Consider the following 16691-nt stretch of genomic DNA (forward strand, 5'->3'; position numbering starts at 1 on the left):
GTAAGTGCTGCTGAAGTGGAGATTTCGGGCTCTTATACAACATTTTACTTTACATTTCGGATATGCAAATTAGCGCATATTTAATGAGATATTGCCTCATTTACATATTTAAACATACAATTTGACAAAACTTGTAATACAAAAAACATTTGTCTTAATGTAAGTGATAAACTTGGGAAGTTTCATGGTGATATCTGTTAGTTAAACATTTTTACCCTATTCACCTGTGGTGTCTCCTCAGGCTTCCTATCCATCTTGGACGCCATCTTGAAAATAACACCTTTCTAGTGGCCAAATTTTGGTAAACTTTTAGTATGTTATTAAGGACATCTAATACTATAAAAAACAGCTGAGAAACCTTTTGTTAGAATTTTTTTAGGGTTAGGTGTTTTTTTTTCATATATGCACCCGCCTAGTACCGTATTACCATGCCAACATGCTCATATCGATGTGCCGATGTTTGCGCACCGATGTTAGCATTTAGCTGAATGAGCCCGCATGACTGTGGACCTGTGGACCTACCTTAAGTCCTTTAGACTTTATTGTTTCACATTCCACCATGAGGACAGAGCAAGAAAGGTAACTGGGCAGCACACATAACACAACATATAGACAGAAGTATACACATTTAACAATCCAAAAAAAGTCCACACTCTGGCCTTTTGTTCAGGGTTGCTATGACAGCCAGGATGAGGCTGAGGATGAGCGGGCCCTTTTGCACCTCACCCCCCCCCCCCCCCCCCCCCCCCCCCCCCCCCTTGTATCTGCGTCCTGAGGGAAGTGGGGTGAGGTAGTGGGTGTTTAGTGGCTGTGTAGAGTTTGCTATTTATGTCACTAATGGATAATGAAGCAGGCAAACAATTGTCACAGTCACAATATATAGTAGGCTACTTATCCTAACCCACTATTGGATATTTATTTTATTTGACTTATATTAATTTGGTTGGCAAATAAGCAACAATATGTTCCATGAAAGATTTCTTGTTGTTTTTTTGTTGTGACGATGGTGCGTTCCAGGCAGGCCTTTGAACCCGTAAATCACGACTTCAAGTCACCAGTTACGACTTTGTAGCGTTCCAGGCAAATTACGAGTTACAACTGGGAACTGGGAGTACAACATCGATCTAGTACGAGTTCACAGGTGGGAAGTTACAAGTTTGACTGTACTTTCCAACGGGTAACCATAGGAACAGGTCGGAAAAACACGAGTTACGGGTTGCCTGGAACGCACCGTTAGTGAAGTAACAGCTTGCTCTGTGTAAAAACCAGGTTATATGCTGCTTTATTTTTAGAGAAGCTACGTCCACTCATATGATCTATACTGCTGAGACTGTGTATCTGTTTTGGCTCAGTGATGAATGTGTGAGGGGGCTGTGCTGAGCTTACAGAGGCTGATCTGTACCTGTGTAGGATTGGCTAGCTCTCTGGACATGTTGAGTCTTGTTAGGCCGACCAGGTACAGAACAAGCTCAAGTCCTCTGCAGTTGTTGTTCCATAGATCTGGTCCTGTAGGCTCCTTGTCAGTCTCACGGGTTACGTAATGATCACTTTCCGGTAGATTTCAACACATCCAGCTCTGCTGCTAGAATGTGCCGCTGTTGCGCTAAATTTGTCCACAGCTGAGACCTGCTGGGGGTCGGAGGCTTCATGGTGCTGTGTGCAGGGCTGGAATTACACAGTGGGATTGTAGTTGGATTGTAGTTAGGTGTTGATGTTTGTCTCCTGGAAGGTCTATTAATAATCTATAAACACATGGTATGAATATATTATACCAAAATATATCAAGTAAGAAGGTATTTCTATGGCAACTGCTCAGAAATGAATCACCTTCCTGCACCTATGCACCAGCATCTCTGTTTTCCTCACTAATCAATATCCATACTGCCACCTCACTGAGTGAATGACAAACCTCCCACCATGACTCACACTGAACTCCTGACTCTCTCCTGTCTGCTGTAAACATATCTCTGTGCCTTCACAGTAATATTCAGCTGTAAATGCTGGCAGAGGGGGACAGCTTTATTCCTTCCTGTGTAGCAGGACAGGTGGGATGGACGTCGGCCCAGAAAGATGCATGGTGTTAAAAATACCAGTCATTATGCTTCATTGACATATTAACTCCAGAGATGTGGGCCACAGGTCAGAATACTCAGCTGCATTAGCAGAGTGTTTGTTTGTTTGTCTGCTGTGCACAGGCTCAGTTTGTTTTCTACCGTTATGACGATGCATAAAATGATCAATGTTTCCACCATCTATTATGAAATAGAGATGAATATTAGACAGAAATATATACTACTACACCATGGAGGCCCTCCTAATTTAAACCAGGTCCAAAATTAACCTTAACCCTTTATACATAGTGCACAGTAACAATGTCCAACCACAACCACACAAACTCTGAAAATACACTGTGTGTGTTTGAGCTTTCCGTGGTGTAAATCTGTGAGTACATGCTTCTTAAATAATGGATGATTATCTACAAGCAGCCTTCAGTTCCACACATGACTTAAAGCAGAAGTAAGTGGTCCGGTCGTTTTCGCTAATGCTGCGTTCCAGGCAGGCTTTTGAAATCGTAAATTACAGCTTCAAGTCACAACTTACGACTTTGTAGCGTTTCAGGCAACCCACTCGTGTTTTTCCGACCTGTTTTACCGGTGAAAGTCACTATAACGGCCACTCGTAACTTCCGACCGGTGAACTCGTACCAGATCGAACTGGTACCACTTCACGGTCGGAAAAATACGAGTTTCCTTGAACGCACCATAACAGTCCTCGTCCCTACGTCACCACATTCACGGCGTTCCTTGGCTGCACACACAGCCCTGCATGCCGTTCTCTCTCCTCATTGGATAAAAACTGTAGGATACGATAAATGTTTTCTCTTCGGCTCAGAGCAGAGCAGAGGGACTGACAGACCCGTGTTTCAGTCTAAACACTCTATGTAAGTGATTGCTGTCGGAAGATATAACTATTTAAGACTTATATTAACACAAATATATCACTTACTTCTGCTTTAACGATGGGTCAGTCAGGGCCTGCAGAGCCCTGCAGGCAGCCAACCGACCACCTCCGATGGTTGATACATAGCTGAATGTAGGCTGTGACCACAATGACAACGTCAATTTGACACACAATGCTAATGAAAGCTATTGGTAATATTTTGCTGATTTTAAGTTGTATTTAAGTCCCCAGATTCCAACATCCTCCAAATATCTCATGTCAAGATCTTCTCCACCGAAAGTACTGACATTCTGCTGAATATCGTTATTTCAACCAGCCAATCTACGTTTTTGTAGAGTTTTACTTCCAACCAAAAAATGATGGAGTTTGCAGGTTGTGCTCAGTTTAATCCTCACAGCAGCAGTGCAGTTGAACTGATACATTAGCATGTGTCTTTAAAAAAAAAGCATGTGTCTTTATCAGTAGTAGTGGCATTACATTAAGTAAATGTTGTGTAATACATTAACTGATCATTCTGTAACTGCATCATTTTATACTATTTATAAAACAAGCTAAACTTTTTCAAAATCTGTTCTTATATGAACATGTAGTGCACTGTTGTATAATGTTATGTTGATTATGTGTGTGTTAGGGTAATCTTTGAACTTCCTTTATGTCTCTACCCATCTGTTGCCTGCCAGGCAACAGAGTAGTTGCACTGTGAATGTTGCCTGTTGTCACTGCTATAAATCTTTGCGTTATTTAATACAGAGACAATTGATATGCAGGTTTCAGCAGAAGCTGTTGTATCAACATTGGGCTTCAAGTAAGGTAAACACACACACACACACACACACACACACACACACACACACACACACACACCTGTTTGGATAGGATTATCAGAGGGGGAAAACATAGATGATGTACATGTGACTATTTTATCCATCATTAGCATTCTTAAGTGATCCTTCCATTCATTCAAACAGGTTGTTTTGATGTACGGATACGATTCTTAAATATTCTAAGAATGTAATTTGTTTTCAAAAATCAGGTTCTAACATTGAACACAAGTCATTTTAATGAATTTGAACAAGCATCCACCGACCCTCTGTATCCAATCTTGTCTTATCAGTGACAGTGGTTTAACATTTTTCCCTCAAGGGCTCTGCTGAAGCTGAATGTGAAGAATAGTAGGCAGTAAGAAAGATTGCAGACAGTATGTCTTTATGTGATTATACATTTGCAGTGTAAAAAAGTCCACAAACAGCCTAGTCCCTTCACTGTGAACAATACAGAACGCAAACTACTCCCACATTGGACTAACACATACTGCTCAGATGCTCTGGCTTTGTGATTGTCCACAGTTTTTTCTTTCTTTCATTTTCCATATTTTTACAGCATAACGTGCCTAACTACACAGTTTAGGTCAGCAGGGTGGAATATGGAGGGTTTATACCACCCTCTGCTGGATCACAGGAAAAACAACAGACTGTCTGTTGTGCTTATGGATGAGAAACTTTGTATTTGATCAGGTCATTAGGGTTTGTAAGTGACAGCCCTAATTAATGCTTCCATACAAATATGGAAATGGAACTTTATTAAAAGTTGGTGGGAATGTTTTTTTTTTCATTGGAAAATATTAAACGATAATGTGATTTTGCAGTGGTTCATGCCAAACAGGAATGTTTCTATGAGTCAGAAGAATATGAACTGCTGGAACATAACTGTGGCACCACAATGCTTCCTGAATGTTGTGACATTTTACAATTAGGGGGGAAAAAATCATGCTCTTGTAGTTGAAATAATTCCATTGGCCATTAGATCAGGATTCAGATCAATATTCTGTTATCTGGAGTCTGTATTTGTCTTGTCAATGGAGACATTGAAATTTATCTCAGGTCAGAGAGTCTCTGCTGTGCTCAGGAGGCGACAGAGTTTAATTTAGCCTGGAAATCTGAACCTGAGACTCCTCTGTCAGCTCCTTCTGTGGGCGGAGGGTGGAGAGAGGGCAGGCTGGGTTGTGTGGTCTTTTGGGTGTGAAACGATCAAAGTCTCCAAGCACCTTTAATTAGCCGTGACACCCCATCCTGATAAACAAATTGAGAGCATGGTGGAGATGCTTAGTACCCTGACACATGGGAAGTGATGCATTTGGTAGTCTGTTGGGGAAATAGTAGGCTACGTTCTCTCACCTGGAGTTTTTTTTTATTATTATAACCTTTATTTATTCTCGAGGGACATTGAGGTTGCCCTCATTTTCAATGTCGTCGAGTTATAGAGTCAGCACGGTCCTCAGTTTGTCTGAAAACCTAGCAAATTACAAATTTAAATTTGGATTTTATTGGTGTGTGTGTGTGCACGTGTTTGCATATTTGTGTGTGCTTGCCTGCATGGGTGCATGCGTGCACACCCTTGAGGCATATAAAAGGGCAGTAAATAGGGAGTTCAGTAGGGGTGAGTTGGTTTCTGTCACATCTGTGACATATGTGATTGGATATGTGTACTTCTAAGCTTTAATTGTTCCTATCTAATGTATCCCGTCTATACATAATACATTGTTCATGTTACTTTACACCCAAATGGGAGTACACAAGATTGTCGGGAGCTGTGCTAATTTATCGTATCTCTTTGAACCTGGTTGGTCTTAACAATTCTACATCAATCATTTAAAATATAACAAACGTTCACATTTTGAGTTGTAAGAGAGTTGCATTTTGAGTTGTTAGCTGTCAGCTAGGTATGACCCAGCAGACGCCTAGCCTAGCTTAGGTTTGTTTTTAGCCTGTTGGCTAGGCTGATTGGCCACTGACTTTGTGCCAGAACGCCACCACTTAGAATTCTCTCACTTCACTACGTCCGACACAACCATCTTTTTTGGCTTGTTATATCATGTGCCCGTATCAAATCTCTGTTTACTGAACCACACGGGGAGGAGCATAGCCTACAATTAATTTTATCTTTTAGCACGGCCAGGCTTAATGAGGATGATAAATGACTGGAGACCCTCCACCTCTCCTTTGGATATGTTGGCCACTAAAATCTTAAAAGAGGTCTCTGCCCTTTTATTCTCATATTTTTATGTAATTTATACCAAGTCTCTAAGGGTTAAACCAATTTTAAAATCAGCTGTCACTCAATAATGATAATTTAAATAATGTCAGACCCTTATCTTCAAAACCCTCTCTTGCCAGAACACTGGAAACCACTGACAGAGTGGATCATGGGATGTTAATTGACAGACTGGAAAACTGGGGAGGTGTGACTGAGATTAGTTCATGTTACCTGACGGACAAAACATTGTTTGCATTGCTAAGCAAACGGGAGCGTGCCTATGTTCCCACAGCCCTATGTTCCCTCTGGACTCTCTATACCTATCTGGACTCTACCTATCTGGCCTATCTAGCCTCTACCTGGTCTTTTTACTAAACTTAACCAACTCCTTTCTTCATTGTCTAAACCCAACCAATGGTGGGACCAAAGGGCTGAGGGAACATAGGGCCTAATTTTAAGTGACAACAAAAGTTAGAAATGAGGGAACATAGGGCTGAGGGAACATAGGGCTGTGGGAACATAGGAATGACCCCAAGCAAACAATGTTCCTACTTCTGTGGTTATTACCTGTGGTTTCCTACAAGGTTAGATTCTGGATCCTTCATTTTATTTTCTCAATACTGCTAGTTATCTGCAAGTGGAATATGTGCTACCATTTCTATGAACCAGAGACTGTGACTCACCACAACACCCACTGCCTGTCTTGTTGATAGAAGGCAATGCAGCAACTTCTTAAAAGTTGAATAATGAAATAATGATAAAACAAGAACAGTGATGTTTGGACACAGGATTTTTGTACATACATACATCACCTAGTAGGCTACCACATAAGTTTGGTCCTTACTACTGCAGCCACGGGGTTCAGTCAACTCATGGGCTTTGCTACATGTCATCCTCTCTCTCCCCAACTATCCCATCACTAGTGTCTCTGTCAAATTAAAGGTAAAAACACCAAACAAAATACATTTAAACTAAATTCACCCTGAGAGGTAATAAGGACAAGTTTAACAAGGTCTGGATGCCTTTTCTGATTTATTTTGATAACATGACTGATGTGACAAATTGGGACTAGTAGAGGATATCTTTGCATATGTAGGTGAAAACTGGTAACCTAAACCATTGCTGTCTTTTTATTTATTTATTTATTTTTATTTTATTATTATTATTATTATTATTATTTATTATTATTATTTTTTTTAGCAGTCTATTCAGCTGTTTTTTTTTTTTTTTTTTCCCCTTATCACATTATTTTCTCTGTATTTTCTTTTCTTTTAGAGGATTTGGGACAATGGGGTGGCGGGAGGGGGGCGGGGCTTAATGTGTACATTTACTGAATCTGTGATTTGTGTGTGTTTAATTACAAATGCCAATAAACAGATTTTTCAACAACAAAAATACATTTAAACTTCAAAATAAATTCCTGCTTAGAATTTGAGAAGCTTCCTCAGAGCCCTCTTTGAAAAATGTATTTTTGCATGATTGCATTTTCTCAGCACTTTATTTATCAAAATTCCCATAACTCAGATTGGATACGTGGATACGTAGGGGTGTACCATTTAAATTATGGTTATATTCAGCTGCCAGATTTATCAATGTCACGCCAGTTACTGTACATACATAGAAATCAACAATATTCGCACCTTTGGCTAATCACATGTGGGCATGGGTGATTTTTAAACCAGGATCAACACCTGATCCTTCCCTCTCTTGATAAATGAGGGCCATCATCACTGCCTTAGATGCCAAAAGACATTGCACTGCCATCTTTGTTGACCTTTCCAAAGCCTTTGACACTATGATTCACTCATTGCTAAATGTTGATTTTATTTCACAAGCTTTTGAATGGTTCCAGGATTAGCTGTCTGACAGGCGACAGGCAGTAATCTTAAAACCTGTTGTTAGATTTTTAATAAATGTTCATAAAGTGGGTATCACAAAGGTCTATCTTAGGTCCTCTGCTTTTTGCTATTGATATTAATACTATTACTCCTCCTTTAACAAATTGCCATGTACAGTTTTATGTGGATGACATAATTTTGTATTGCATTGCATTGCAGACACAGTCATCCAGATTATATTAGACGCAGTCCAATGACTGTTCTTACTACAAGTTTCTTGAGGTTGTAATGAACTTTGGAGATACCTTTAAGTTTTGATGCACCATTCATTTGGGATTTTACACAAACACTTTCAAATCAAAACTTTGGTACCCCTTTTTATTTTCAAATCTCTGGATCAAGCATCAGCCTTTTATATCTTGTATTTCTTGGCTGAATTTCTCAGACCTGTATTCATTGTTTTTTAAATTTACCCTGCATTTACATGACGGCAAACCCTCACTGACTTTTGAGTATAAATAAAGGCTAATGATAATAATTCAGCCCATGGTAGGTCAAATGAACTAAGCAACAAGAAGGAGTCTCAAGACAGAATTCTAGGATGCATATGCATGTAAATGTAGAGCTACATATTAGGGTCACACAGCCAAAAATTATAATATGTTTTTGTTTTTTTGTTTTTTTGCAGAGAAAAGAAAGACTTACTTGTAACAACACTAATCACAATAGAAGAGAGAAAGGAACAATAGTCGTAATTTTGAAGGATTTTGTTGTTTGGTTTTCTCTCTTAAGATCAGCATTTTACAGCATACTTGTGTTTAATATGTAGCTCTTCCTACTTATCATTGATGGTGTGTGGCTTAACGGAATTATTTTGTATTAAACTTTTCGGTCCAGGGCGATATTTTCTTGGGTCATTACAGTATGAGCTCCTCTGAGATTTTTGAATTCTTGCTGAACCTTTTTAAGCTCCTGAGCTTGTTGTTGAAGTAGCCTACATCATCTTTTTGTGTGATGGCTTTTTGGAACTCTTGTTCCAGAGTCTTGTATTGATTCAGCTCTTTTGATTTTTCAAACAAGGTTGTCTTTTTGACCTCTAGATCCTATAAGATAATCGGCATCGCATATATGCGCATACAGTATATCCTCATATAGATTCTTTCCGTGTGGGAGGTCTTGGCACAGGACCTCATTTTCACTGTGCAGGATGGCATTATCAGTCATTAGAGTTTATCACTGACTTGAAATATCTAATTTTCTAACTAGAGAGCCCGTTTTTTCTTCTAACAGGAGCCCTCCATTTTTTTTGCAAAGCCAATCAACAGGTCTTCTTCATTCTCGGCCCCTGATGTTTTGTTTTTTTAAAGATCTCATTATCTTGGAAAAGGGAGCTATTCTCATCAATCAGAGGCCTAAGACTGTCAGACTACTCCAGCTAATTCATTTTCTGCTTTGTCAATACAAAATGTCAGAACTGCTTTGTATATTAAACGCTGCACATTCAAATCTGTATTGCTGTATTGCCTGAGGCGACTGCATCTCTACTGTTCACTTGTTTAGAGTCAGGTACACCTCGTCATAACTGTGATGATACCACTTCATCAGGCTGTATTTCCCTGTGATGACATCACAACCAAACATATGACATACATCAGCTAAACTGTAATGTAGGCAGTATTCTCAAACAGGACAACATTATTGAATTGTTCCATTGATAATCGTTATCAATCTCATATCAAAAGCCATGACTTCTTGATTGTCTCTGATTTAAAAGAGCACAACAGGGCAATGACTGAGATGAACTAAACTACTAAGTGCAGCATGCATGCATTGTCTAATAATCAATAAAATGAAAGTTATGGACTGCAGGATGAGTTAGCTAATGGTGGGACGGTGCATGTTATGGCTAGATGTAGGTACATCTTTATAAATCAAGAGGATGTGACATATAATGATAATATACATAATATATGGCAACTTTACACCTTAGGGACATGTCTTAATATTACATTTCTTTATGGGAACATCAAGTTGAATGTGCTCTAAAAATAAAGCTGACTTGACTTCTGAAAACTTTATGTATCCAAGAATGTTTTTTGCTGACCATGCATGCTCTCATACCCATACTTTTTACTTGTGTGGTGAAACATGCTACAGCACTATGCTCTTTTCTTTGTAGAGAGTATAAACAACCTCTGTCACTGCCTCCTGGAACGCCTGAAACATGGCACAGTAAGTCTAACTGCACATACACACACGCACAAATACATAACCAACAACATCAACACATCACTGGTGATCTGTGTGTGTGTCTCTGTATAGCCTCCAGGGTGTGCAGAAGAAGACCAGCACTGTGTCACTGACCATCTCCTCCTCCTCCTCCTCCTCTGCATCTTCCTCTCGTGAAGTCTTCTCCAGCTCCTCCAACTCCTCCTCTTCCACCTCCAACCTCCTCGCTCAGAGACACTCCAGCCTGGTGCAGCCGCTGTGTGTCAGCCCTCACAGGGTAATTTATTTATTTATTTATTTAAAAGGATCCCCATTAGCTGATGCCAGTGGCACAAGCTAGTCCTCCTGGGGTCCGAAGAAGCTTACATCGAAAAGAGAAAAAACAGATCATATTTTCAATATCACATCAGTCAAATAGACATCTTGATATGTCATGTTGGCAGTAACATTGGTGCTGTGAAATCTTACATTTGATTGCATTTAAACAAGTTGGTAGTAGTCTTAATATCAGTCATTCATTTAACAGAACAAAACAGACAGGGATGAAACAGGGATAAGATATTATACTGACTGGATTATTGCTCAGCCGTTAAATAGTGCAATTTGATTACAGTATGTAAAAACTCAGGTTTAGTGGAATAAACAGTATTGCTGAAGAATGTGACTGTACTTAAAGCAGCAGTGATTTGTGTTAATATAAGTCTTAAATAGTTATATCTTCCGACAGCAATCACTTACATAGAGTGTTTGGACTGAAACACGGGTCTCTCAGTCCCTCTGCTCTGCTCTGAGCCGAAGAGAAAACATTTATCGTATCCTACAGTTTTTATCCAATGAGGAGAGAGAACGGCATGCAGGGCTGTGTGTGCAGCCAAGGAACGCCGTGAATGTGGTGACGTAGGGACGAGGACTGTTATGGTGCGTTCAAGGAAACTCGTATTTTTCCGACCGTGAAGTGGTACCAGTTCGATCTGGTACGAGTTCACCGGTCGGAAGTTACGAGTGGCCGTTATAGTGACTTTCACCGGTAAAACAGGTCGGAAAAACACGAGTGGGTTGCCTGGAACGCTACAAAGTCGTAAGTTGTGACTTGAAGCTGTAATTTACGATTTCAAAAGCCTGCCTGGAACGCAGCATTAGCGAAAACGACCGGATCACTCACTTCTGCTTTAAGGCAAGCCTTTTTTCTACTTTTAACCATGATAGTTTACAATGCATACTTTCTGTGTTTGTAACTAGGGCTTATAATGATAAATCAACATCTTAATGTATATTGTATTCTAAAAAATGTGTTAAATAAAATAATATATTTTTCTTTTTCCAGACTCAGAGTCCCATTTACAATCAGCAGTATTCGGGGAATGGAGTGGCTCCTACATTTGTTAAGGTAAAACATACCTACCTGTATGTGAAATCAGACCTACTTTCTGATTTGTCTAAACTTTCTTAATGTTTCCTGTTCTAATGTCAGTCTTTCATCTCCCTTCTCTTCTTCTAATCTCTCTGTGTCTGTGTCCTCGTCTGTTCAACCATCATCATCGTCCTGCAGTGTCTCCATGATGTGTCCACAGTGAATGGCCAGCTGGTGGTGCTGGAGTGCAGAATGAGGGGAACTCCACCACTGCAGGTCATGTGGTACCGAGAGGATGAGAAAATACTGGACTCAGATGATTTTAGGATACTACGCAAGAGTAAGTGTGTGTTTGGCAGCGAGCTAGAGTCAAATGACTTGGACACAGGGTTACAGTGAAAACAACACAAAATTATGTCCTGAAACACCACCCTGAACAACTAAAGAATAGGATCTTTAATTTTGGGGAAGACGCTTTCATGACACATTACACTTTAGAATACTCATGTAGCAGTTTATTTACAGTTTATCTCTTAAATAATAATAAACTTTATTTGTATAGCACCTTTCAAAACACAGTTACAAAGTGCTTTACAGATCAAGTAAAAATAACAGTGTCATCACAAACATTTAGAAAAACACAGTAAGATAAAACAGTCAGGATAAAAGCATAAAGCCATAATCAGCATTATGGATAATAAAACAAATAGAATAAAAAGAATAAAATAAAAATAAAAACAATAAAGGTGGCAAAACAACATATTTTGCCATAATATGAGCTGCAGCTTAAAATCATCTCTCTTCTTTTTCCTAGAGGCCAGTTCTGCATCAGTACCAGGTATGTACAGAATAGCCTATTGGTTCTTATACTAATGGTTTTGAATTGTGAAGGGGGGGTCACAATCCAAAAAATGACTTGTGTAACACTGATAAGAGAAATCTAACCCACTAGAAGCAAGATAAATGCATGATATCCAAGATTTTCTAGCAGTTTGTTTGTGAATTTTTTTGAGGAATAATGGACAGAATTAAAAAACAAAGACTTTTTTTGTGTCGGCCTCTGCAGAGGAGCTGTGTACACTGGTGATCACTGAGGCTTTTCCAGAAGATTCAGGCCTGTTCAAATGTGTGGCCATCAACCCTTTTGGCACGGTGTCCTGCTCAGCTATTCTGGAAGTTTACAATGGTGAGATATCTGTTGATTTATTACAATATGTAGCCTATTTGAACTCAATCTGCTGATGGCCAGTCTTGTTTTAAGAGACCACTCATGTGAGAATTGGCTGTACCACCATGCAGACCTGGAGGAGCAGCTGGAGATAGAGGCCATCCGTCAGCAGGAAACGGTTTCTCTCAGACAAGGGGACGAGGCAGTGTTTCAGCAGGAGACGTCCTCCTTCGGGACGAGTGCAGAGGACGACCTGCCCCCTCCACTGCCTGACTCCATGTACCTCCCCCCTCCTGAGTGGCCTGACTGCCCTCCAGAAGATAGCATCCCTGTTGATGAGTAAGTACACAATGGCACACACACACTGATGATGATGATGACGACTTATGGTATTATTTATTGTGTATGATAGTGTGTGCATACTCATTTCTTAGAAGAAAAGAGTGAAGTCCGCACACTGTATAAAGTTCCTCGAGTGTTTATTATAGATCAATGTTCGGTCCCAGTGGATCTTCGTCAGGATAAGAGACAAAGGCTTCTAGTGCCTCTACATGTACACCCTCTATACCAGTTTATCTGTTATAAATACATTTTTTGTGTACTTGTTAGATTAAATGGATTTACTGATGTGCATTTTTGCCATTTATTGTATTTATGTCTTTCTCTTATAACTCCAAAGAAATTCTAAATACTTTTTAAGATACTTTTCTTGGGAACATTTGTTGAATATTTGCCAAATACTTATTTATCTATATATTTGTATTTGTGTGTTTATTGTTTTCTATTTATTGGCTCATTTCCCCTTAACAGCCTCAGATTATATTGTAATTTACTGTTGTGTATGTCTTTGGGTAGCCTCACCTGAGTTGCATCCCGGGTTTGATTTGGGGGGGTGGGACCAATTGTTTGTCTCTTATCCATTCCTGACGAAGATCCACTGGGATTGAAACGTTGATCTATAATAAACACTTTAGGAGCTTTATACAGTGTGTAGACTTCACTCTTTTCTTCTAAGTCAATTTTGTTTTTTAGTCCTGCACCTGTTAACACGTTTGGATGTGTGTGCTTTACCCCACTATTGCATACTCATTCCTCACCCTTTACCTAACTAAAATTATAATTGTGATTTAACTCTAAAAGAAAAACGTGGGGGGGAAAAGCTCATAGCGAATAATTCAACTTTCATTCATCCTTCAGCATCATATTCTGGGTTTAAGTCGCTTTACAACTTTGTAGTTCCTCATTAGATCTAGAAGAGGTCGCTGCTGTACTATTCTTATGGTTAGCTATATAGAGAAAGCCAAGTTCACTACTTTCTTTCTTTCTTTCTTTCTTTCTTTCTTTCTTTCTTTCTTTCTTTCTAATGCATGGGAATCACAGTGAATAAAACTTCTTATGTCAGAGCTCTGGACACTGTGGCCATGGTTGAGTGCGACGATGCTGAGCTTTTTTTTTACTGGTAAACTCAACCGGTCGGCTTGGCGCGCGCGGTCACGTCACCTCGCGTCCTCCTCGCGAGCGCGCGCGCGGTGTCACCTGTTGCAGCCCAGCCTCCCGCTTCACGTCGGCGTCTGGACGCGGTCCGTGCCGGGCCGGGGAAGTGCAGCTTCATTCAGGCCGAGCTGAAGCGGCAGGACAGCGGCGTTGAAGCGTGTAACGAGGTAAGAAAGCAGTTGTGTTTATCTCCGCACAGGTGCCACTTCCTTTCCTCCCAGGGCGCGAGACACTGTCGCCGCTGTCACCGGTTTTTTTTTTTTTTTTTCAAACTTCATTGACGTTTTTCTGCGTTCACGTTAATGTTTAAACCAGCAACATTTTCCCTCCTTGTTTATATCATGGAAACTTAATATGCTACATCCTCCGTAAAAGGCCAAACTATGTTTAGAGCACTTGCTAAGTAGACTTTAGTCTATTTTGGGGGGGCTGTGTCATCTGGTTGGTGCTTTTTCAAACAGCCTGGGGGGATAGACCCTTTAATTTAAGAAAAAATATCAGCTATATTTAAACGTCGTCAAATTCACAGTGCAATTTTCTCAACACCCCATCGACGACCTGTCGCTTTCTTTTACTATTTTATATTCCCTCTCTAAAATGTATCGGTTTTTGTTAATTTTTCTCCCCTAAACTGAGCTGACACTGATATTAACCATCTTCTCACTATTGTGGGAATCCTCTGGCGCTGCTTCCAGGATCCACCTCGGGAAGCCCCAGAAATATTGTGTCTTATTGTGCAACTGAGTTGTGTTTGCTGCAAGTCAGGCAGCACATACTTGAGCTAAGTGGTGTCTTGAATGGGGATATGAGCTCATCTGCAAAGTTGTAGGCTAATGTGTGTCCTTCATTTTTAACTCTTTGCCAACAAAGCTTATTGACAAAAAAAAAGACTCAAAAAGATAACAGTCTTTCATATTTAGGCTATAGTTTCCTTGGCTATTGTCTTTCATATTAATGTTACAGTCTCTGGTTGTTTGGTAGTGGTTTGTACAAAAAACAAAGTGTTTCTGAGGGAGTGCAAGGAGTTTGAAGCAACAAGTTGTTTTAATAATGATGCATTTACTTGTCACCTGTATCAGTCCAAGTGCAATGGCAACCTGACATCTCCACTCAAGCCGTTTTCCAGTGTGGGATATTACTCCGGAAAGAGATTGTCAATATGTGGCCAACACTGGATTAGATGTTGTAATACAATGTAAAATACCACAGCTGAGAATCCTGTCTTCGGTGTTGGATGTGATTGTGTTAATGTCAGTTCAACTTTGACTTGATACTTTGGTTCACGTTCAAACTCAGTGAGTTGGTTCACGGTGTGAAATATGTCTGGCTGAGTATACTGTGTCCACTCTATATCAGTGTCCACAGGGCTATGATCTCATCTGTAATGTGAAGTACAGACATGGCGTCTGTGTCCTTCAGAAACCCCCCCCCCACTAGCCTACCCCCCGGCTCAGTGCTGCTGCTGCAAACAACAACAGTTGTTCTGAAACTGTTGGCAGTGATCTTGCTTTTAAGGTCATGTTGAAGTTCTCTGACCGACTTGAAGTTTATCTGATTATTTTGTTTTTTGGATTTTTTAGGTGGAGGACATGAACTTGTTTAACCATAACATGTGGTGCTTCTGTTGTTGTGGACTTTTTTTTCCTGGACTCCTGCCCTTCAATATGTGGATTTTCTCTGAGACTTCTTGTCAAAAGTTACAAATCTTCCGTTAAATGTTGTTGGTGATTGTTTGTTTTTTTCTGTCATGACTTTGGCCTTCCTCAACTTCGGAAAATTTCCCTCCACCTAGCACTGACTGGCTCTCACAGAAATAAAGGCTAGCGCAGAAAATTATGTAACTGTTGAACACAAACTATTAAGTTAGAATGGCACGACATGTAAAGGAAGAGCTACTAATTTTGATCAGATGAGTTCACCAATTAAGGCTGAGGTTTTGTCAGTTTGTACACTAATCAGCAGTGAAATAAAAAATAATGTTGTGTATTGTGGGAAATAATATGGGAAATAATTACTATTACTAATAATACACAAAGAAAAGGCCACAGATATGGACCAATCAACCATGAAAAAAAAAGAAACAGTTTCCTGTTATAATTTTATGTCTGAGTGGCGTTTGTCCCTGTCGTCTTGATCATTGGTAATTCTGAGAAGCTCAGTTTTGTCGATGAACATTAGGTAGACATGTATACGCACAATTCAAAGTATAAATGAAAAGAATGATGCTCGTCCACAGTCCCTTTCACAATGAAACTGTAATGTATCATCCCTTTCTACCCCTTGTGAATGTGAATGGTGAATGTGACTGCAGTATAATGAAGAAGAGTGATCCAGCTTGGTTGAGACTGAGACATGTATTTTGTAAATGTTTACTAGTTATTGTTGTCCCTCTGTTGTTGTCGGTCATACAGAGGACTTAGGAACTTAGCGTGCTCCTACCCACAATGCTGTGCAGACTGTGTGTGTGCGAGTGTGCGTTAAAAAGGGTTGGTTCACCAGTGGAGTGTCTGCACCTGCCAGCTGATGTCCGAATTCCAAGACCGATATAGCTTTGCCCACTTAATCGCACAAACACAAATACACATACGCACGTGGAGACACACATGCCACATCACTA

At 40.0% G+C, this 16691-nt stretch overlaps 1 protein-coding gene across 3 annotated transcripts in view; it reads left to right on the top strand.

Moving 5' to 3' along the window:
* myot (myotilin) overlaps positions 1 to 16691 on the top strand; it is a 33138-nt gene that overhangs the window by 2180 nt on the left and 14267 nt on the right. For 2 of the 3 annotated variants that reach the window (XM_083980945.1, XM_083980946.1), the window contains exons 2-8: positions 10012 to 10064; positions 10155 to 10338; positions 11386 to 11448; positions 11611 to 11752; positions 12227 to 12250; positions 12479 to 12598; positions 12712 to 12919. In XM_083980945.1, the coding sequence (XP_083837071.1) occupies positions 10057 to 10064; positions 10155 to 10338; positions 11386 to 11448; positions 11611 to 11752; positions 12227 to 12250; positions 12479 to 12598; positions 12712 to 12919 (749 nt within the window). In that variant the 5' untranslated portion in view covers positions 10012 to 10056. Of the gene's footprint in view, positions 1 to 10011; positions 10065 to 10154; positions 10339 to 11385; positions 11449 to 11610; positions 11753 to 12226; positions 12251 to 12478; positions 12599 to 12689; positions 12920 to 16691 lie in introns of those variants that run through there. The other variant, XM_083980947.1, reaches the window with a different exon arrangement.

The sequence above is a fragment of the Trachurus trachurus genome (assembly GCF_905171665.1).
Source record: "Trachurus trachurus genome assembly, chromosome: 10".
Taxonomy (NCBI): Eukaryota; Metazoa; Chordata; class Actinopteri; order Carangiformes; family Carangidae; genus Trachurus; species Trachurus trachurus.